Source organism: Poecilia formosa, unplaced genomic scaffold, assembly GCF_000485575.1.
Source record: "Poecilia formosa unplaced genomic scaffold, Poecilia_formosa-5.1.2 Scaffold25, whole genome shotgun sequence".
Classification (NCBI taxonomy): domain Eukaryota; kingdom Metazoa; phylum Chordata; class Actinopteri; order Cyprinodontiformes; family Poeciliidae; genus Poecilia; species Poecilia formosa.
The window spans coordinates 3297309-3313016 of record NW_006799964.1 but is presented as its reverse complement, the minus strand read 5'-3'; the positions used below and the strand labels follow the sequence as shown (position 1 = coordinate 3313016).

Genomic DNA, 15708 nt, shown 5'->3' with positions numbered 1-15708 from the left:
GACAGATGTAGATGCTCCTGGTAGGGCCACTGGCAAGAGAAATGGGCCTATGTGTTGCATCATATTTATATCCGATAAGAAGTTCCTTTCCTCTAGAAATGAGTAAACTGTACATTTTGTACAGTTATAGATATTTTGGACAGATTACAAAGAGTGCAAATAGTTAATATTTCTTATTGTGCCATTTTCCCCTCACTGAATAATTGCAATCAATTTAAAGGATAGATTTTTTTTTAATTATGTGGGATTATTATAAATTAAAGGTGAATCTATTTAAAATCTATTTACACATGTTTACCAGAATTGCAAAAAAAATACATCTGCAACAGCGTTTAAATATGACATTTTTGAAAGGGTAAACAGTCTTCAGTATCAACATCAATCAAATTACAATTGATATTGCAACTTGAAAGTGCACAAACTTCCTACTGCAAAGAACTGCCAAGATATCATTTTTAGTGTGCTATAATATTTTAAGTGCCAGACATAAAGGTTCTGGGATGGGCAGTAATATATTTGACCTTCACTGTCCCTAATGCCCACACCCGATATAGATCTTGTGACCACAGAGCTCAGGATGAGTGTTTGGGACACTTTGCTAATAGAAAAGATAGGAAGCAGTAATTCATCTCAACAAATAGCTTCATCATAATATTCGCCAAAAACGTTGCGAGGTCGTGTTTTCCTTGTGTCGCGCAAACCGTCATGAGATGATGAGCTTTACTACCTGTCATCTGAAGCCTTAACCTGTTATTTATAAAACATTTGGATAAATAGCTGTTCTTGCCTTTCATTTTCATTAACATTTAAGGTATTGCTGTAAAAGAATATCACAAATGAACTGTTATTCCTTTGAACTGGTTGGACCACAGTAAATAATAGTTAATTCTACTTTAAGTGCCAGGCCCTCAGGCTCTCTATAGCTTCATTCTATTTAGTGATGTTTAATGCAACAACAAAGAAAACAAGGTTGTTTCTTTGCCAAACTACCAGGTGTAGCCAGATGCATCTGTTTCAGTAGTACCATGTTGTTGAGAATAAATATATGTGTATATATACATATATCACTATTGCATATTGGATGTTTTCCTAATATTGTGAGGCTCTAATTTAAACACTACTAATTCATTACAGCATTTATTATTCCTCCATTGTGCTAAGAATTTAGTGACAGTCTGTTTTTATTTTTTTAACACCTAGGACATTTTTTTAAACGACCTGCTTGCTGATTCACATTGACAAAAGCTCTTGGATAGAAAATGAAAACAGTTGGATTTACTCATGAATAAGGGTGATTTTTCAGGCACTTTCTGTTTCAAATTCATCAACACAAGACAAGACAACTATATCCAGCAATTTTGGAAAAAAAAAAGATAATTCCCTGACCGGTATGCTTCTAACATTTTGTTATAATTATTTAAATTGTCCAACATCCAGGTGATCTGTTTGCACACCAGTCTCTGATTCCCTTTTCGTTCTCTCCAAATGAGAGAAGGAAACTTTTCATCTTTCCTTCATTTTGTGCCAGAGTAAGAAACCCCTCACTGCTCAGGATAAGCCAGGAGGCCACTAGTTGACAGCTGTGATTATGCATATAAACAACACCCAGTGGAGGAATTCCAGGCTGGACTGTGTGCAAATCGCTCCAAACTGAGTCTAGACCATCCTGAGCCCTTCAGCACATGCTCACTGACCCATTTTCTCTGCTTTACTGTCTTCCAGCACAGTTTGTTTGAGGAACAAATTCCCAAATTCCTTCTCTGACAAATATGGTAATGGTGCTGCCGTGAAGCCTCACGAGTCCAGGAGCTCACTTACAGGTCAGAAAGGAATGCGCAGTAAAGGTAGCCAGCAAATTCACATGTAGACTCCCTGCTTGGATCGATTGGATCAAAATAGATTCAACACAGAGCTTTCTTTATCAGGTGCCTCTACAGAGCACCAGGTCAAATAAGGCAAAGTTTCAGTAAGAACCCTGACGTATCCAGTGCATATTAATTTTCAGTGAAGTCTCTGGACTTTTAAGACACGTGTTGGTTAAAGTTAGCAGTTTCTGCTCAAACTGTTGGAAGGAAAAGAACCAGCAGAACTAAAAGCTACTGTTCAGTAGAGTAACAGAAACCCTGTAGGAGCGACTAAAACTAAAAATCTGCTAAACAAAAATGACACTTCACCTCCAGTGTCACAGAATCATCTCCTCCACAACTCTGCGTGCTGATTGGTCCATTTCCTCCTGGACCAACGTGAGACATCGACGAGCCAACGCCTGCTGCTCTGGATCCTCCTGAACCATCAGCTCCCCGTAAAGATACACACCCATCGCCTGAAACACACACACACACATACAGAGACACACACACATTTTGTTCTAAATCTTCTCTTTTTCTTTTCTACATGACTTTAATGATTATGGAATAGAGGGCTAATGCTAATGTTTTACCTGATCATGAAGCAGAAAGTCCTCAACATCACAGTAAGCCTGAGAGTAAGTGTGCTTAACCACCAGCTCACACCAGCGATGTCGGACCTGCAACCAAAACAGGGGGAAAATAAACAACTGTTAGTGATAAATACTAAATTTCAATTTCAGAATATTGTACATTTTCCCTTCTTTGCAACACCTGTGGGCTTTAAAGAAAGATAGTTACCAAGCTACGTGGCCTAGTAGGTGATAAGGCAGCACAAGCGGTGCCATAATTATGCCAATGTAGTCGTAGGCTTAATTTAGTTTGTAGACATTCACTGTCACAGGATAAGTGCCGCTGCAAATTAGGCGTCTTGGGATAAAAAAACAGGCTCACTGCCGCAGCCATAGCACCCAACCAGTTTGTTAAACAACATATCTTGTCATTGCTAGGATTTATAAATTGTCCATGTTTGATGACCTAGTTTTATGGTTTTATTTATAAGCATATTGAATTTGAAATTGCTGTATGAAATGTACGATAAATAAACCTGACTTCACTTGATTTTCTTTGACGTCTTTAGTCGACTCGTCAGTAAATTTTGGTAATCATTCTTGCGTTATCTTTGAGAAGCACAATAGTATTGAATGTTACATTTCTTTAAAAATCCATTCACCCATCCACTGTCTGGAACAGCTTATCCATGCAGGGTCGCAGGTGGCCTGCTGCCCATCTCCAGTGGTCATTGGATCAGAGGTGGGATACAGCAGTTCATTCGTTTAAAAATTTCAAGAGGTTAATGTAGAATTAACAGATCTGGGCTTCTGTTAAGACTGAAAATAATATCTAAACACGTGATGAAACTTCAATTTGATTCTCTGACTGTGTATTTGTTGTTTAACTGTATGTGTGTGTGCGTTTGTGAAAGCTGCAGCCTGGCCTTTTTCCTGGGGGATCAATAGGAGCTCTGTTGCTGCGGTTACAGGAGAGATCAGAGACTGCCTCTGTCCCTGCCTCAACCATCATCCGTCATCATCTGATACGAGCGCGCATGAGTGTGTGTGTGTGTGTGTGTGTGTGTATGCACATTTATATATTTGTTGAGGAGACTGGCAGAGGACGATAAAAGATATTGAGGAGCGCTAAAAATTCCGAGATGAAAAATCTTTTAAAGCATCATCAATTCTTTTAAAGCTTTGCTGTTTCCCCCTTGACTGCATTTTTCGTGGGTGTTTTCAGTCTTCCTCAAAGTGTCTCCATAGAGTCAGGGTAATAAACTAGTCCCTTGAAGAATTCAGTGTGGGATTTCTGGTGATTGATTTGATCTCAGCAGCTCAAGCTTTGGGGAAAAGAAAAGGTACAGGAATTCATTTAGAGGTTTTAGAAAGTGAGCAGAAGTGATCCCTCCAAGGCCTTTTTTCAAGCTTTCACTCTCATAACAGAAGTTTGAGTCTTTAAAACGCTACATCCTTCTCCTTTCATCTTTGCAGTGTCACAACTGAGACCGACCAATGCTTCATTTGGAAGCCAAAAAGGTTAGTTTTAGTTTAGTTTTTTGTTTTTTATTAAGTTGTATTTAGTAAGGACTCGAAAAGGAGATAAATTTAAAAAATTCAGCTCCATTTCCCTCTAGAAATATGTCTTCCTGTGTTTGCAAGAGTGTGCACAATATGTTTACCCTCTAGTGCCAGTTCTGCCCTCCTGGCCTGTGCAGCCCCAGCAGCTGCTGACTATACTGGGTTACATTCCTGGGGAGAGCCTTGGGGCACAGCAGCTGCTTGGTGCACCTCTTCTTCTCCCTTTTTTTTTTTTTTTAAACTATGTTTCCTCTCGCAGGGCCCCTCTTCCTGACAGCACATGCAATTACGCAGTGGCATTCCTTCATTTATTACTGCACCACCGCTCTTCCCTTCACTCCTCTCTACCCCCGGTGTTATCACACACAGGAACAACAACTGTTGCTTAAATATTCAGTGTGCAAGCAGAGTTACACACTATCTTTTGTCTTTATTTGCTGCTATCTAAATGCTCCAAACTCTGCTTAATAGTGTATGAGCTTGATTTTTTAGTGCAGGTTGACTGCTATCTGCTGGATCAGTGGTCACTTCAGGAAGGTTTGTTTTGTCTGCATCATTGGTCGGGGAAGTATGTACATTTCAAATGAGCTTTCACTTGATTAATTTGTTCTGAAACATGATGATTGACGATCGTCACCTATTGGTAATTTACTCTCATATTTTTACCACTTACCATTTATCAGCCAGCCTGGCAGTTACATTTTAAACAATATGGCCAAGGGGTAAAGTGTCCCAACTGCCTGCTAAAGGAGGGAGGGAAATTTTGGCACTAATTTAGTCACTAATTTCGTGCTATCATGCACAAAATGTAAATGGAAGATAAAGAAATCTCCAACTTTACATGTTTTTCCAGCCAGTAAATGTCTCAACAATCATGTTAATAGCATTTTTTGTCTGTTAGTGTTTGACAGTTGTTATTTTTGATACTTTTTTATCAAACGTCAAACATGGTAATGGACTTCATTCATAGATTTGTGAGTGACTGTAGCTCCAATGTACAGCAGTTTTAGTGGTCAGTATAACTAGAAAAGTGCTGTATAAAGTTTAATCCACTTACTATGATGTGAATTCAGTTTCACAGTGTAAACACTGTGATATAGCACTATAAGGCTGGAACATTGTAATTTAATGCCCACCTGTCCCATCTCTCCTCAGAGGCAACAGACTACAACCCACATGAGCAAAATCCTGTAACAATTTGACAGGACAGAAAGTATTTAAAAAAAATACCTAAAGGATGTTTGATGCAACCTACATAATCTTACCCTTAGATCAGAACTCACACAAAAGATAATAACTGTTTATGAGAAAAAGGATCTGCAACAGTTGACAACTTTTTTTTACTCAGCATAGACCAAATTCTTGAACTGCTCCAGAGCAACCTGTGGTCAGCAAACTTAACAGAATGAGTCGCCTTTCACACATGTGCACCCCACCAAACGTGCACAGGTAGCTTTACACTCGACCTCAAATCACACCAGGTTAGGAGGGAAGTGGGCCAAAGTCACGCACCCGCACTCTTACATGCAAACATATGCACACAGGTCCACCAGCACAAATATTCATGGCCACTAACAGCCAACACAAAGCCGCCTGGTTGCACGCACAATGGCAGTCAGCTTCTCACTTTGGTTCAGATTTTCACAGTCACAAAAATGCTACATGGCAGAATTTTCTGCTCAAAGACGAGCTTTATCACTTTTATTCCACAGTGTCTCGGCACTCTGCAGATATTTGTGTAGCACAAGAACATATGGTGAAACATTATGTAACAGCATGCTGTGATCACATTTCAATGAAATATAATATATATATATATATATATATATATATATTTATATGTTATGTTGTGAAACTATCAAAAGAGGAGGTGGCATGTATGCTGTTCGATCTGACAAAGCACCATTATAAAGTGATTGTATTATCAGCTCCCTTTTAGAATCATAAACATCCATTTATATCATCCAATATTCATTAACTCCAGAAATCTCCCATCTGTGACTGAAACGGCACTCAGATCTGTTTTAATCCAAGAGTTTTATACAAATGAATTATCATTTATCAGAAGAGAATGTGGTGCAAGAGAGTGAGAAGTGGAAGAAAATAAGTTTCAGACACAGAAAAATAAATAACCGGATTTATGAGGAGAGTTGAAATTGATTAATCTCTTAAGAATGAGACAAATAACCCCGGACAGCGCCACTGCCTTTAGAGAGGTGTGTAAGTGCGAATGTTTCTGCAAGTGTGTTATTTCCGCATCACTACTTGCGTAATGGTCCTGCTTATTTTTAGCAAATAGTGAGAGCTTTTTTTCCTGGAAATTGTGGAGGAGAATCTGCATTTTATCTGCCAGGAAGTCTCCTGGTCCTGAAAGCTGGATCCGAGGCCAAACATAGAGCGGCCTTCGTTTTGTTACTACGAGGTCGATAAGCAGCCACTGAGCGATTATACAAATTAAAAGGATACGGTTTTTTGATTCGTGTGATTATGTCATAGACAATGCAATTTTTTCTATTGAAATATTTTAATGCACCTTTTCTCATCAGGACTCAGTTCAGTAACTGCTCAAGTGACTCCACAACAAAACATCTGAGTCCCATTAGACGCACTGCAGCCTCAAAAACAGCTCGTATAATTAAAAGGAAGCTGTAAAAACCTAAATATGTATCAAGTTTTTCCTTTTCAAAATGAGCCATGTGTTAACGACAGAGGTTGGTGTGGACAGTTTACGGGTTTCTGCCACAGCTGTGTTTTCCTGTACTTTACATCAACTCTGTACAGCAAAATAAACTTGGTTATACAGTCAAAAATATACAAATACTGTTTTAAAAGTACACACACACACACACACATATGTATGTATATATATATATACACACACACACACATATAAAACCTACATTGGCTTATAAAGGTATTCATCACAGTTGAACTTTTCTGCATTCTGTCACATCACAGCCACTCACTTCAATGACTTTATTATTACCTACAAAAAGTGGATAAATGGACCCTAATGTAATGCAGATGGAAAATTCAAGATGTTTATTTTTTATTTTTTTTCCCCAACTAAAAACCGTGATCATGAAACACGGCAGTGGTAGCATCATGCTGTGGGAATGCTTCTCTTCTCTATCGCCTCCCAGCAGGGCATCATCCTTAAGCATACAGGCAGAGCTGCAATGGCATATTGTTTTTAACCACAGCATATTTAGGTGTTAGACCTACCTAGTCAAAGTCCAGACCTTAATCCAATGACAAAATTTGAAAACTCCAAGGTGTATAGAAATTTATACAAGATTTTTATCCCTGTAGTCGAGTTCAGAGAACTTTGGTTATGTTTGCTCACTTGTCTGAGCTTATGTGCACGTTGTGTCTCACCTCAGCATCTTGTTTCTGCAGATTGTAGGTTTTGTGCAGCGCGCGCATCGATGACACACTCAGCTCCGACTCTTCCAGCAGAAGCTCCAAAAGCATCACCAGCTGCTCCGTCGTCAGCTGAGGAGACAAAACGGTTTATAACATCAATAGAGGCTCACTTATGAAACTTACTCTGACACACTCGTAAAGATTACACGTGTAACCTTCTTCATTGCAACAAACAACACCAAACAAGCAAAATAATCCAAGCTTTCAAAATAATTTAAATACCGGATATTGCTTGCAAGCACATTTGTATTGTTTTCTGAAAGCTTAATCTTCTTCTCTGTGCCTTCACGGAAGAAAATCAGCAGAAATCTGGCACTTAATTGAACTCCTCAAACACAGGAATATGAGAGATGCTAAATAAATAAATATGATAATGTGGAAGGATATTGGGCTGCAAAGAAATATTACAGGAGAAAACGAGACGAAGCGAAAATATTACGATTGGAGAGCAAGACAGAGAAGTGAGATGAAAGCAAGCAGGGATGCCGTCTGTGTTAGCTTTGAACCAAAAGAAGGAATCCTGTTTGGGAATAAACAGTGCTATAAAAGTCTATTTTTGTTAGCACAATTATGCTTTTTAATCGTTGGAATCCCATAGTGCAATCATTTCTGGGTCTTAAAATAGAAAGGAAAAAAAAAAGAACAAATGTTTTCAAGAATTTCTGGCTTTTGCCTCCTTTTATCCTGTTGTCCTGGAGTAAACAGCCTTTTTCTTTTTCAGATGACTAAAATCTTCAGAGACGAGTATTCTGGGAAACCATGTAGGCAGAGATATGAGAAAGTGGCTTCCTCCTCTGGGGACAGCTGTGCCCAGCCTTGCCTGCCTTCCCTGCTGGGTACACCCAACACTTTCTCTCCCCCCCTGCTCCCAGCCTGGGACACAGTTAATGGCTGGAGGCCCCATAGAGACCAATGTGAAAATGAGTATGAAGTTTGTGTGTGACTGAGAGGAGGCAGAGTGCGAGAAAGAAACAACACATCCTACCTTAGGTTGGAGTGAATGAATCATGCATGAATGTCATAAACAACGACCTTAAGTCACGTTACAACAGGAACCTTGAACTTATTCTATTGGTATTTTATGTGAAAAGGAGGAAAGTAATACATGCCTTTCAAAATTTTACAAATAAACATCAGAAGAAAGAGTAAATACTTTGTAAAAGTAACCTTTGTAAAATGAATGTGCTTTAACATGAACCGTTGTAGATGTGGCACCATGTTTAGGGTTGTGTTGTGCTGGAAGGTAACCCTCCATCCCAGCCTCAACCAGGTTTTCTTCCAGGGTTGCCCTGTATCTAGCTACACCCATCTTCCCATTAACTCCAACCAGATTTGGATTGCTTGTGGAAAATAAAAAAAAATAAAAAAGACATCTCATGTTTCTTTGCTTATCTGTTTTGTTCTCTCAACAGTGACTTTCGTCTCCCAACTTTTCAATAAAGTCCAGGTTTTTCAAGTGCGCAGCCAATAGTTTTTCTGTCAACAGTCGTGGCAGCTACTTAATATTAATACTGTCAGTTTTTGTTTATTTTTTAAGATTCTAGATCAAACAGGGTGAGGTGCTCAAAGCTTGATGCTTTGCTTTAAAAGATAACCCTGATTTAAAGCAACTGGCAACTTTATCCTCACTGTTGCTCTCCAACGTTCCCTAATAGACCTCTGAAGCCTTCGCAGAACAGCTGGATTTATGCTGATTTTCAATTGAACAAACTGTACTTTTTGTAGCAAAAAGCTTGGAAACCATCTATTGTTACCCTTCAGTTTCACAATCATGTTGTACTTTGTGTTGAACCATCACATAAAATATGAACAGATTACTGGTTGTGACGGTACAAAATCTGAAGAATTTGAAGAGGTATGAATATTTCCGCAAGGCGGTGCGCTGCTGCAACACACACGCACACACACACACACATTTACAATAGTTAACATGTGATATCCCGGATTCCCTTCACCCTCTATTGACTCCCTCTTTCCGTCTCTCTTCCCTCCATTTTGTGAAGGCTGAGTGTTTTCTGAAGTGACGTCTCCATCTTCAATGAGTTTCATTGGGGCCCACCCATGATCTCTCTCAACCCCCCACCCCCACCCTCCCTTCCCTACTCTTTGAGAATGAGCAGTTGGCAGCAATAAAACACCGCTCTCACAGGAGCGCTCACACAACCTCGCTGCACGCCGTGACTGTGAGGTCCTGTTTTGCCTGTATGTATTTATGTTGCTATGGCAGTAATCAATACGTCTGCACCAGTGTCTCCAGAAACAAATTCCTGGTCAATGATGATACATTTGAAACTAGTTCACATTGTTATTATCCCGTCACACACAGCGTGCACTTCATGGCAGACAGGGATGGAACCGTCTCCCTTATCAAACGTAACCCGTTCATGACTTCAGCAGCAGTTAACAGCGGCGCCCGCAAACACTATCCTGCACTTTAACAGGGACACGGGATTTGCCGTTGCTGGCAAAGAAGGACCGTATTTTCTGTTACTTCAATCTTACAATTAGCTAAAATTTACAGGAAAATATCAGGAGCTGTTTTTCCACCCCACAAAGTCCAATATGAGTAATTTGTTTCCCACGCTTCTGCCTCAAGATGGCCTGAACTGTTTCCTTAAAGAACCCCTCAGGAGAATAAAACACGTGCCTGAAAGCAGATTACTTATTCACACAACGTTCTCTGCTACTTTTTCCTACACCTGGAATTTCTTTCGCTGTGCTCCTTAAAATTTGTGGTGTTCATTTTGCAACCTTAAAAAAAAAGACAAAAACTTAGGAGAGTGAACAAGAAAAATTCAGAAATGTTTTCACAGTGATTAAGCTTCTGTTTGTGTCATACAAAACAAGCTGGGAGAGAAACAAATCCACAGATGATTTTTTTATTTTTTTTTAAAACAAACTTTTCTCAACCAATAGTTTTTATACTGTCTAGAAACCTGCAGCACCCTCCACATTAATTCTTAAAAATGTCTCTATAAAATAAAAAATATATATATATCACAGCTCTCAATAGCTTGTTTTCACAAATAGAAAAAAAAATTAGACAAATCTGTTTTTTTCACTCAGTGGTGAAAAATAAATGCCTCGTGAATAAATAAATGTTACCAGACTTTTGTAATGTCTGAAAAATTTTATTCATGTCTTTATATAATGCAATTAGCACAAAAAAAGGTTTTGCAGCATAAACCAGCACTAATGTGGCACAAATGTTTAACTTACTTTCTGTTAAGTAGATACTCAGAACTTGAGATCCGTCATTCTCCTGTCTCAACCATGATGGATTAGGAAATTCATTTAGCCTCCGTCCTAAACCAGGGGTCTGCTACATGTGGCTCCAGAGCCACTTTTACTTGTACATCCCCTACACAACACTGAGCAAAACCTACACTTTATATGTTGTTCTTATTATACATCTCTGCCAAATTTCAGCAGAATTTACTGCAATTTTATGTGTTTTTCTCTCAGTAAAGACTTGATGATTTTCTTTATTGCAAAATCTAAAGCAAGGGAAAAATATTTATATAATTTTACACTAGAACAAGAATTCTATAGTAAACATATTTCTGAAACTGAGCGAGATATAATTTTTAAAAAGAGCTGAATAGGTTTTACAGCTCTCGACAATATTTTTTTGTAGAGACAAGATTTCTCTACAAAATGCCTCACACTAAAGAGAAGAGTAATTTTGTCCTGATCACATGATTCATGCTGTAAAACAAACTAAGAAAACTCACAGAGACAGCTATGGTTAAAGCTACAGGTTAAAGGTTGTCTGAATGTAAACATGCAGTATATTTCCACTGTGAGGCTTTCACCTGTTTGCTTAGTCAAAGCCATATAGAGAGTTGTTTTTTTGTTTTTTTTTCTTTTGCTGGCAGGGAATATTAGGACCAGAATCCATGCAATAAACAGACTTTTCCCAGAATTTCCAGAATTCTACGTTTTCAGGCCGTTTTTAAATGCAAGAGCTGATAGTCAAGACAGATAGAAAATCCTACAGCTCAGACTTGAAAATTTAAATGTTTCCCAAAGTCTACTTTTTCCCCCTATACTTATCCAGACCTGGAAAACACCTAAATCGAATTCCAAACTTTTCCAGACGGCATCATCTTCCATTATAACACAATCAACACGCCAGTGTTCACAATCCGCTGACAGAGGTCTGTTTCGCCATCTGTACATTGAATTGAGCTTTGTTAGGACCTCTGGGAAATATGCTGCTGAAATGTCCCCTCACACACACTGACCTCTAAACCTCTACAGAACAATGACACACACAAACACCCATGTGTGTGGATGTAGGTATAAATACAGACTGGTTAGTTGACTGACAGCTCAATGCCACACAGCAATAGTAAAGACAGGAAATGATCTCCAATAAGCTGTATTCATAGCTTATTGTATTTAAGCTATGAATACAATAAAACAGTCTTGTTTGTTCATTACCTCATAGGGAGCTTTTCTGGCATAGTCTGCACCTAAGGAACAACAGTCGGTGCGATGTCTTAATAAGGACAAACCCATCCCCAGTGGAGTGGAGGCATTTTTAATGCAATAGACAATGATTGGAAACCTGAGCTAACCTGCCTTTTCATACAAAACACCTCTATTTATGGTATTTCTATCAGTAAAAAATCAGAATGAGAAGACGACAGAATGAAAGTTGCCTCTGATCCCTTTGCACCTGCTCCTTTGGAAAATGTTGAACGTGCCAAAATGTACTTTCTCCCCAGCAATCCATCACTTCTTCAGTATTTCTGTGGTAATGACACTTGGCGCCACTTTTTTTTCTGTTTGAGGGGGGCAGAACCTTGTACTCCATCAGGAGGCTCTAATTTTAAAATAAATCGGACTCAAATTATTAATCTGTCACTTACATCCCCTTTGCTAAATAAGGTCAGAACACCTGAGAAAGTCGATTCAAATGTTTCCTGTTATTACTGCAGCCAGACATATGACAGACATGCTCAACCCTGCAAAATTAATCTTCACTGTCATCATCTTATGTTTTTGCTTTAACAAACTAAATACAAAACAGACAATGAGTAATGAAACACCCAATTGATTTTGCTTAAAATATATGTATAATGAGGCTCTTGACATGAAATTTACACCAGACATCAGCAACAAACTAATCCAAATATACAAAGAAAAAAATACATATGTTAGTTTCATTAAATAACTTAACAGGTAATGGAGTCAATTGACAGCGGGAATAGAAAGGATTCCTGTCCCTTTGTCAGTGGAAATTAGTCCATCCATCATTTTCTTCCGCTTCATCTGGGGTCGAGTCGCGGGGGCAGCAGCTTCAGAAAAGAGGCCCAGACTTCCCTCTCCCCAGCCACTTGTTCCAGCTCCTCCGGGGGAACCCCAAGGCGTTCCCAGGCCAGCTGAGAAACATAGTCCCTCCACCGTGTCCTGGGTCTTCCCCGGGGCCTCCTCCAGGTGGGACGTGCCCGGAACACCTCACCAGGGAGGCGTCCTCCTTCACGCCTGGGGGAGGACGTGAGGGACTGGCCCGAGGTGGCTCGGGCCAGTTGAGATGCCCGAGCCACCTTAACTGGTTCCTCTTGACGTGGAGGAGCAGCGGCTCTACTCTGAGTCCCTCCCGGATGATCGAGCTTCTCACCCTATCTCTAAGGGAGAGCCCAGCCACCCTGCGGAGGAAACCCCATTTCGGCCGCTTGTATCCGGGACCTCGTTCTTTCGGTCATGACCCAAAGCTCATGACCATAGATGAGGGTGGGAACGTAGATCGACCGGTAAATCGAGAGCTTCGCTTTTTGACTCAGCTCTCTCTTCACCATGACGGACCGGTACAGCGCCGGCTTCACCGCAGACGCTGCACCAATCCACCAGTCGATCTCCCGCTCCCTTTGTCCCTCATTCGTGAACAAGATTCTGAGATACTTAAACTCCTCCACTTGGGACAGGACATCCCTCCTCCGACCCGGAGAAGGCACTCTACCCTTTTCTGGCTCAAGACCATGGCCTCGGATTTGGAGGCACTGATCCTCATCCCAGCCGCTTCACACTCGGCTGCGAACCGTTCCAGTGAGCTCCAGTGGAAATTAATGTCAAATAAATTAGTACCTAAAAAGGGTTTAAAATCTTTTAAGTTAACATCTGGAATCGTATTGTTGCATTCATGGCAGAGGTTAAAGACATGTTTCTAAACGTCAAAACCACCTGGTAAATTGACATAATCCAAAAGAGCAAAAAGCACAACTTCTCCATGAACCAGTCATGAACAGGTGTTCCTTAAACGATTTCTGACGGAGAAGTCAAGAGAACATTCTGATGAGCTGTCCAAGAACCTGCTCTTGACCTGGAAATAACAGATACAGGATTTCCATGCAAACAATTAATTCAACCTATGCACTCAACCACAATGGCCTCTATGCACACTCCCTAGGCGAGATTCCACAGCTGAGGAAAAAATACACTAAAGTTGATTTAAGATTTGCTGCTAAACATAAGGACAAACAAATTAAATCCCAAACTGAACCCTTTGGGTACAACTGCACACAGCATGGTTGGAGGAGAAACGGTACTATATAATGTGTAAGTACAAGAGGTGAAAACATTGTGTGGGATTGGTTTTTAGTTTAACGTATTAACACATTTCATTTTACTGAAAGAAAGATTAATAAAAAATGTACCACAACAGTCTTGATAGGAATATGCAAATGAAACCATGGACAATAATCCAAATGTAGTACCAAGAAAAGTCTTAGTTTCAAAGAAAGAAGATAAAGCTGCTGTTACGCACCAGTCAATCAACTAACTGCAAACTTTATGGACAGAAGTGAAGATTAGAGTGCATGGAAGATGTTCCCAGTCTTCAGTTTTATCTTGAAGTGGTCATTGCCAACAAAGGATTTTCTACCAAGCAATTCATAAAGTTCAGCAGTTACTTGAGAGAGTCTGCTTTATTACAGATAAATTAACTATTTTGTATGTGTGGATTTACTCGAGTTGTTATGAACATCTGGTGTTAATTTCATGTCAACAGAAAATCATTCACTGAAAAACAGTTGACGTGTTCATCACTTGTTTTTCCTGCTGTTGTGATTACGGAATGCTACCTGCGTATCATCTCACTTTTCATTGGCCATAGGAAAAACTATAGCATATACTATTTTATACCTGAAGATATAACATTTATTTTGATAGTTTAGGACTAATACAAAGGATGGGATCAAAAGAATTGACGGCTAGAAACAAAGACAGGAAATCCTTACTTAAAGTCAACCAGAAAACCTATTCACTGTGAAATAATTGCTATTTTTTCCCTGCAGAGGATGAAGGAGGCCGTAAAATCCATAAAGAGCCTTGAGTTAAATTTGTGACTTGTGACATTATACAGTGAATAAAATTGGACTAGAAATTACTTGGCTTTAAAGGAAGACAGATGTTTCAGCAATACGTACCCCTACCTCTGTACCTACAGGGGGTGGGAGGTCTTTCTCGTTGAGCCACGCATCAATATGGGGGGTTGGAGACACTGACCAACTGTGACATTATAAAAGCAAACTGTAATGTCTGAGCGGCCGCTGAATCGTTCGTGCATGTGTGCGTCTGTGTGTGGTGCCATTCAGTCACTCGGCTGCCTTTTATTTCTTTCTGACCGCAGGCTCGTAAAGACACATTCTGGCACCGGCGGCCAAAGGACTCGGCCCGCCCCTCAGGTACTAAGGTTTCATTCTTTCTTTCACTCAGATCCTTTCTTTTCTTTCTTCTGTTGCCTCTGTCTCCAACGCCGTCTGCTGTCTGTCTCTGTTCCAGATCTTTTCATTACACCTTTTCAATGGGGCAAACTCTTGTGCTTGGCTCGGCCAATTAAACGCTCCTCTGTTGCCCTTTTTAAATATATTTGTCTGCCTTAATTCTGCACATGGGGCCCAGATCACTTGTCAGGTGGAACTGTGGAGGCAGTATTAGGTCCTCAGGAGGGACACGTATGTAAACAGATGTGACACCTTTATAAATATCCACTTTAAATTGGCTCACACAGGTGCTAAAAAAAAACTGCAAACTGAAAACTTGCAACAAAATTATTCGTACAAAATTATTACAAAAGGTTTACTCGAGCCTTTTTATGTAACAATCACAAATTTTAGTGTTTTATATTGGGATTTTAAATGGTAGGCCAACACAATGGAATCCATAATTGTAAAATCAATGGATAAGAATAAAATATCTCAGAAGGTTTTAAAAAACAAAATCTATACTGTGGTGTGCCCTTTACTCTGAAGGCCAAGGAACACACTGCACAGATCAGGAATATCGCCGCTGAA

At 39.7% G+C, this 15708-nt stretch overlaps 1 protein-coding gene across 3 annotated transcripts in view; it reads right to left on the bottom strand.

Annotated features, from left to right (window-relative positions):
• aopep (aminopeptidase O (putative)) overlaps window positions 1–15708 on the bottom strand; it is a 93306-nt gene that overhangs the window by 8581 nt on the left and 69017 nt on the right. For 2 of the 3 annotated variants that reach the window (XM_007548179.2, XM_016669531.1), the window contains exons 15-17: window positions 7361–7477; window positions 2441–2527; window positions 2175–2323 (exon numbers count right to left, since the gene is read on the bottom strand). In XM_007548179.2, the coding sequence (XP_007548241.1) occupies window positions 2183–2323; window positions 2441–2527; window positions 7361–7477 (345 nt within the window). In that variant the 3' untranslated portion in view covers window positions 2175–2182. Of the gene's footprint in view, window positions 1–2174; window positions 2324–2440; window positions 2528–7328; window positions 7478–15708 lie in introns of those variants that run through there. The other variant, XM_016669532.1, reaches the window with a different exon arrangement.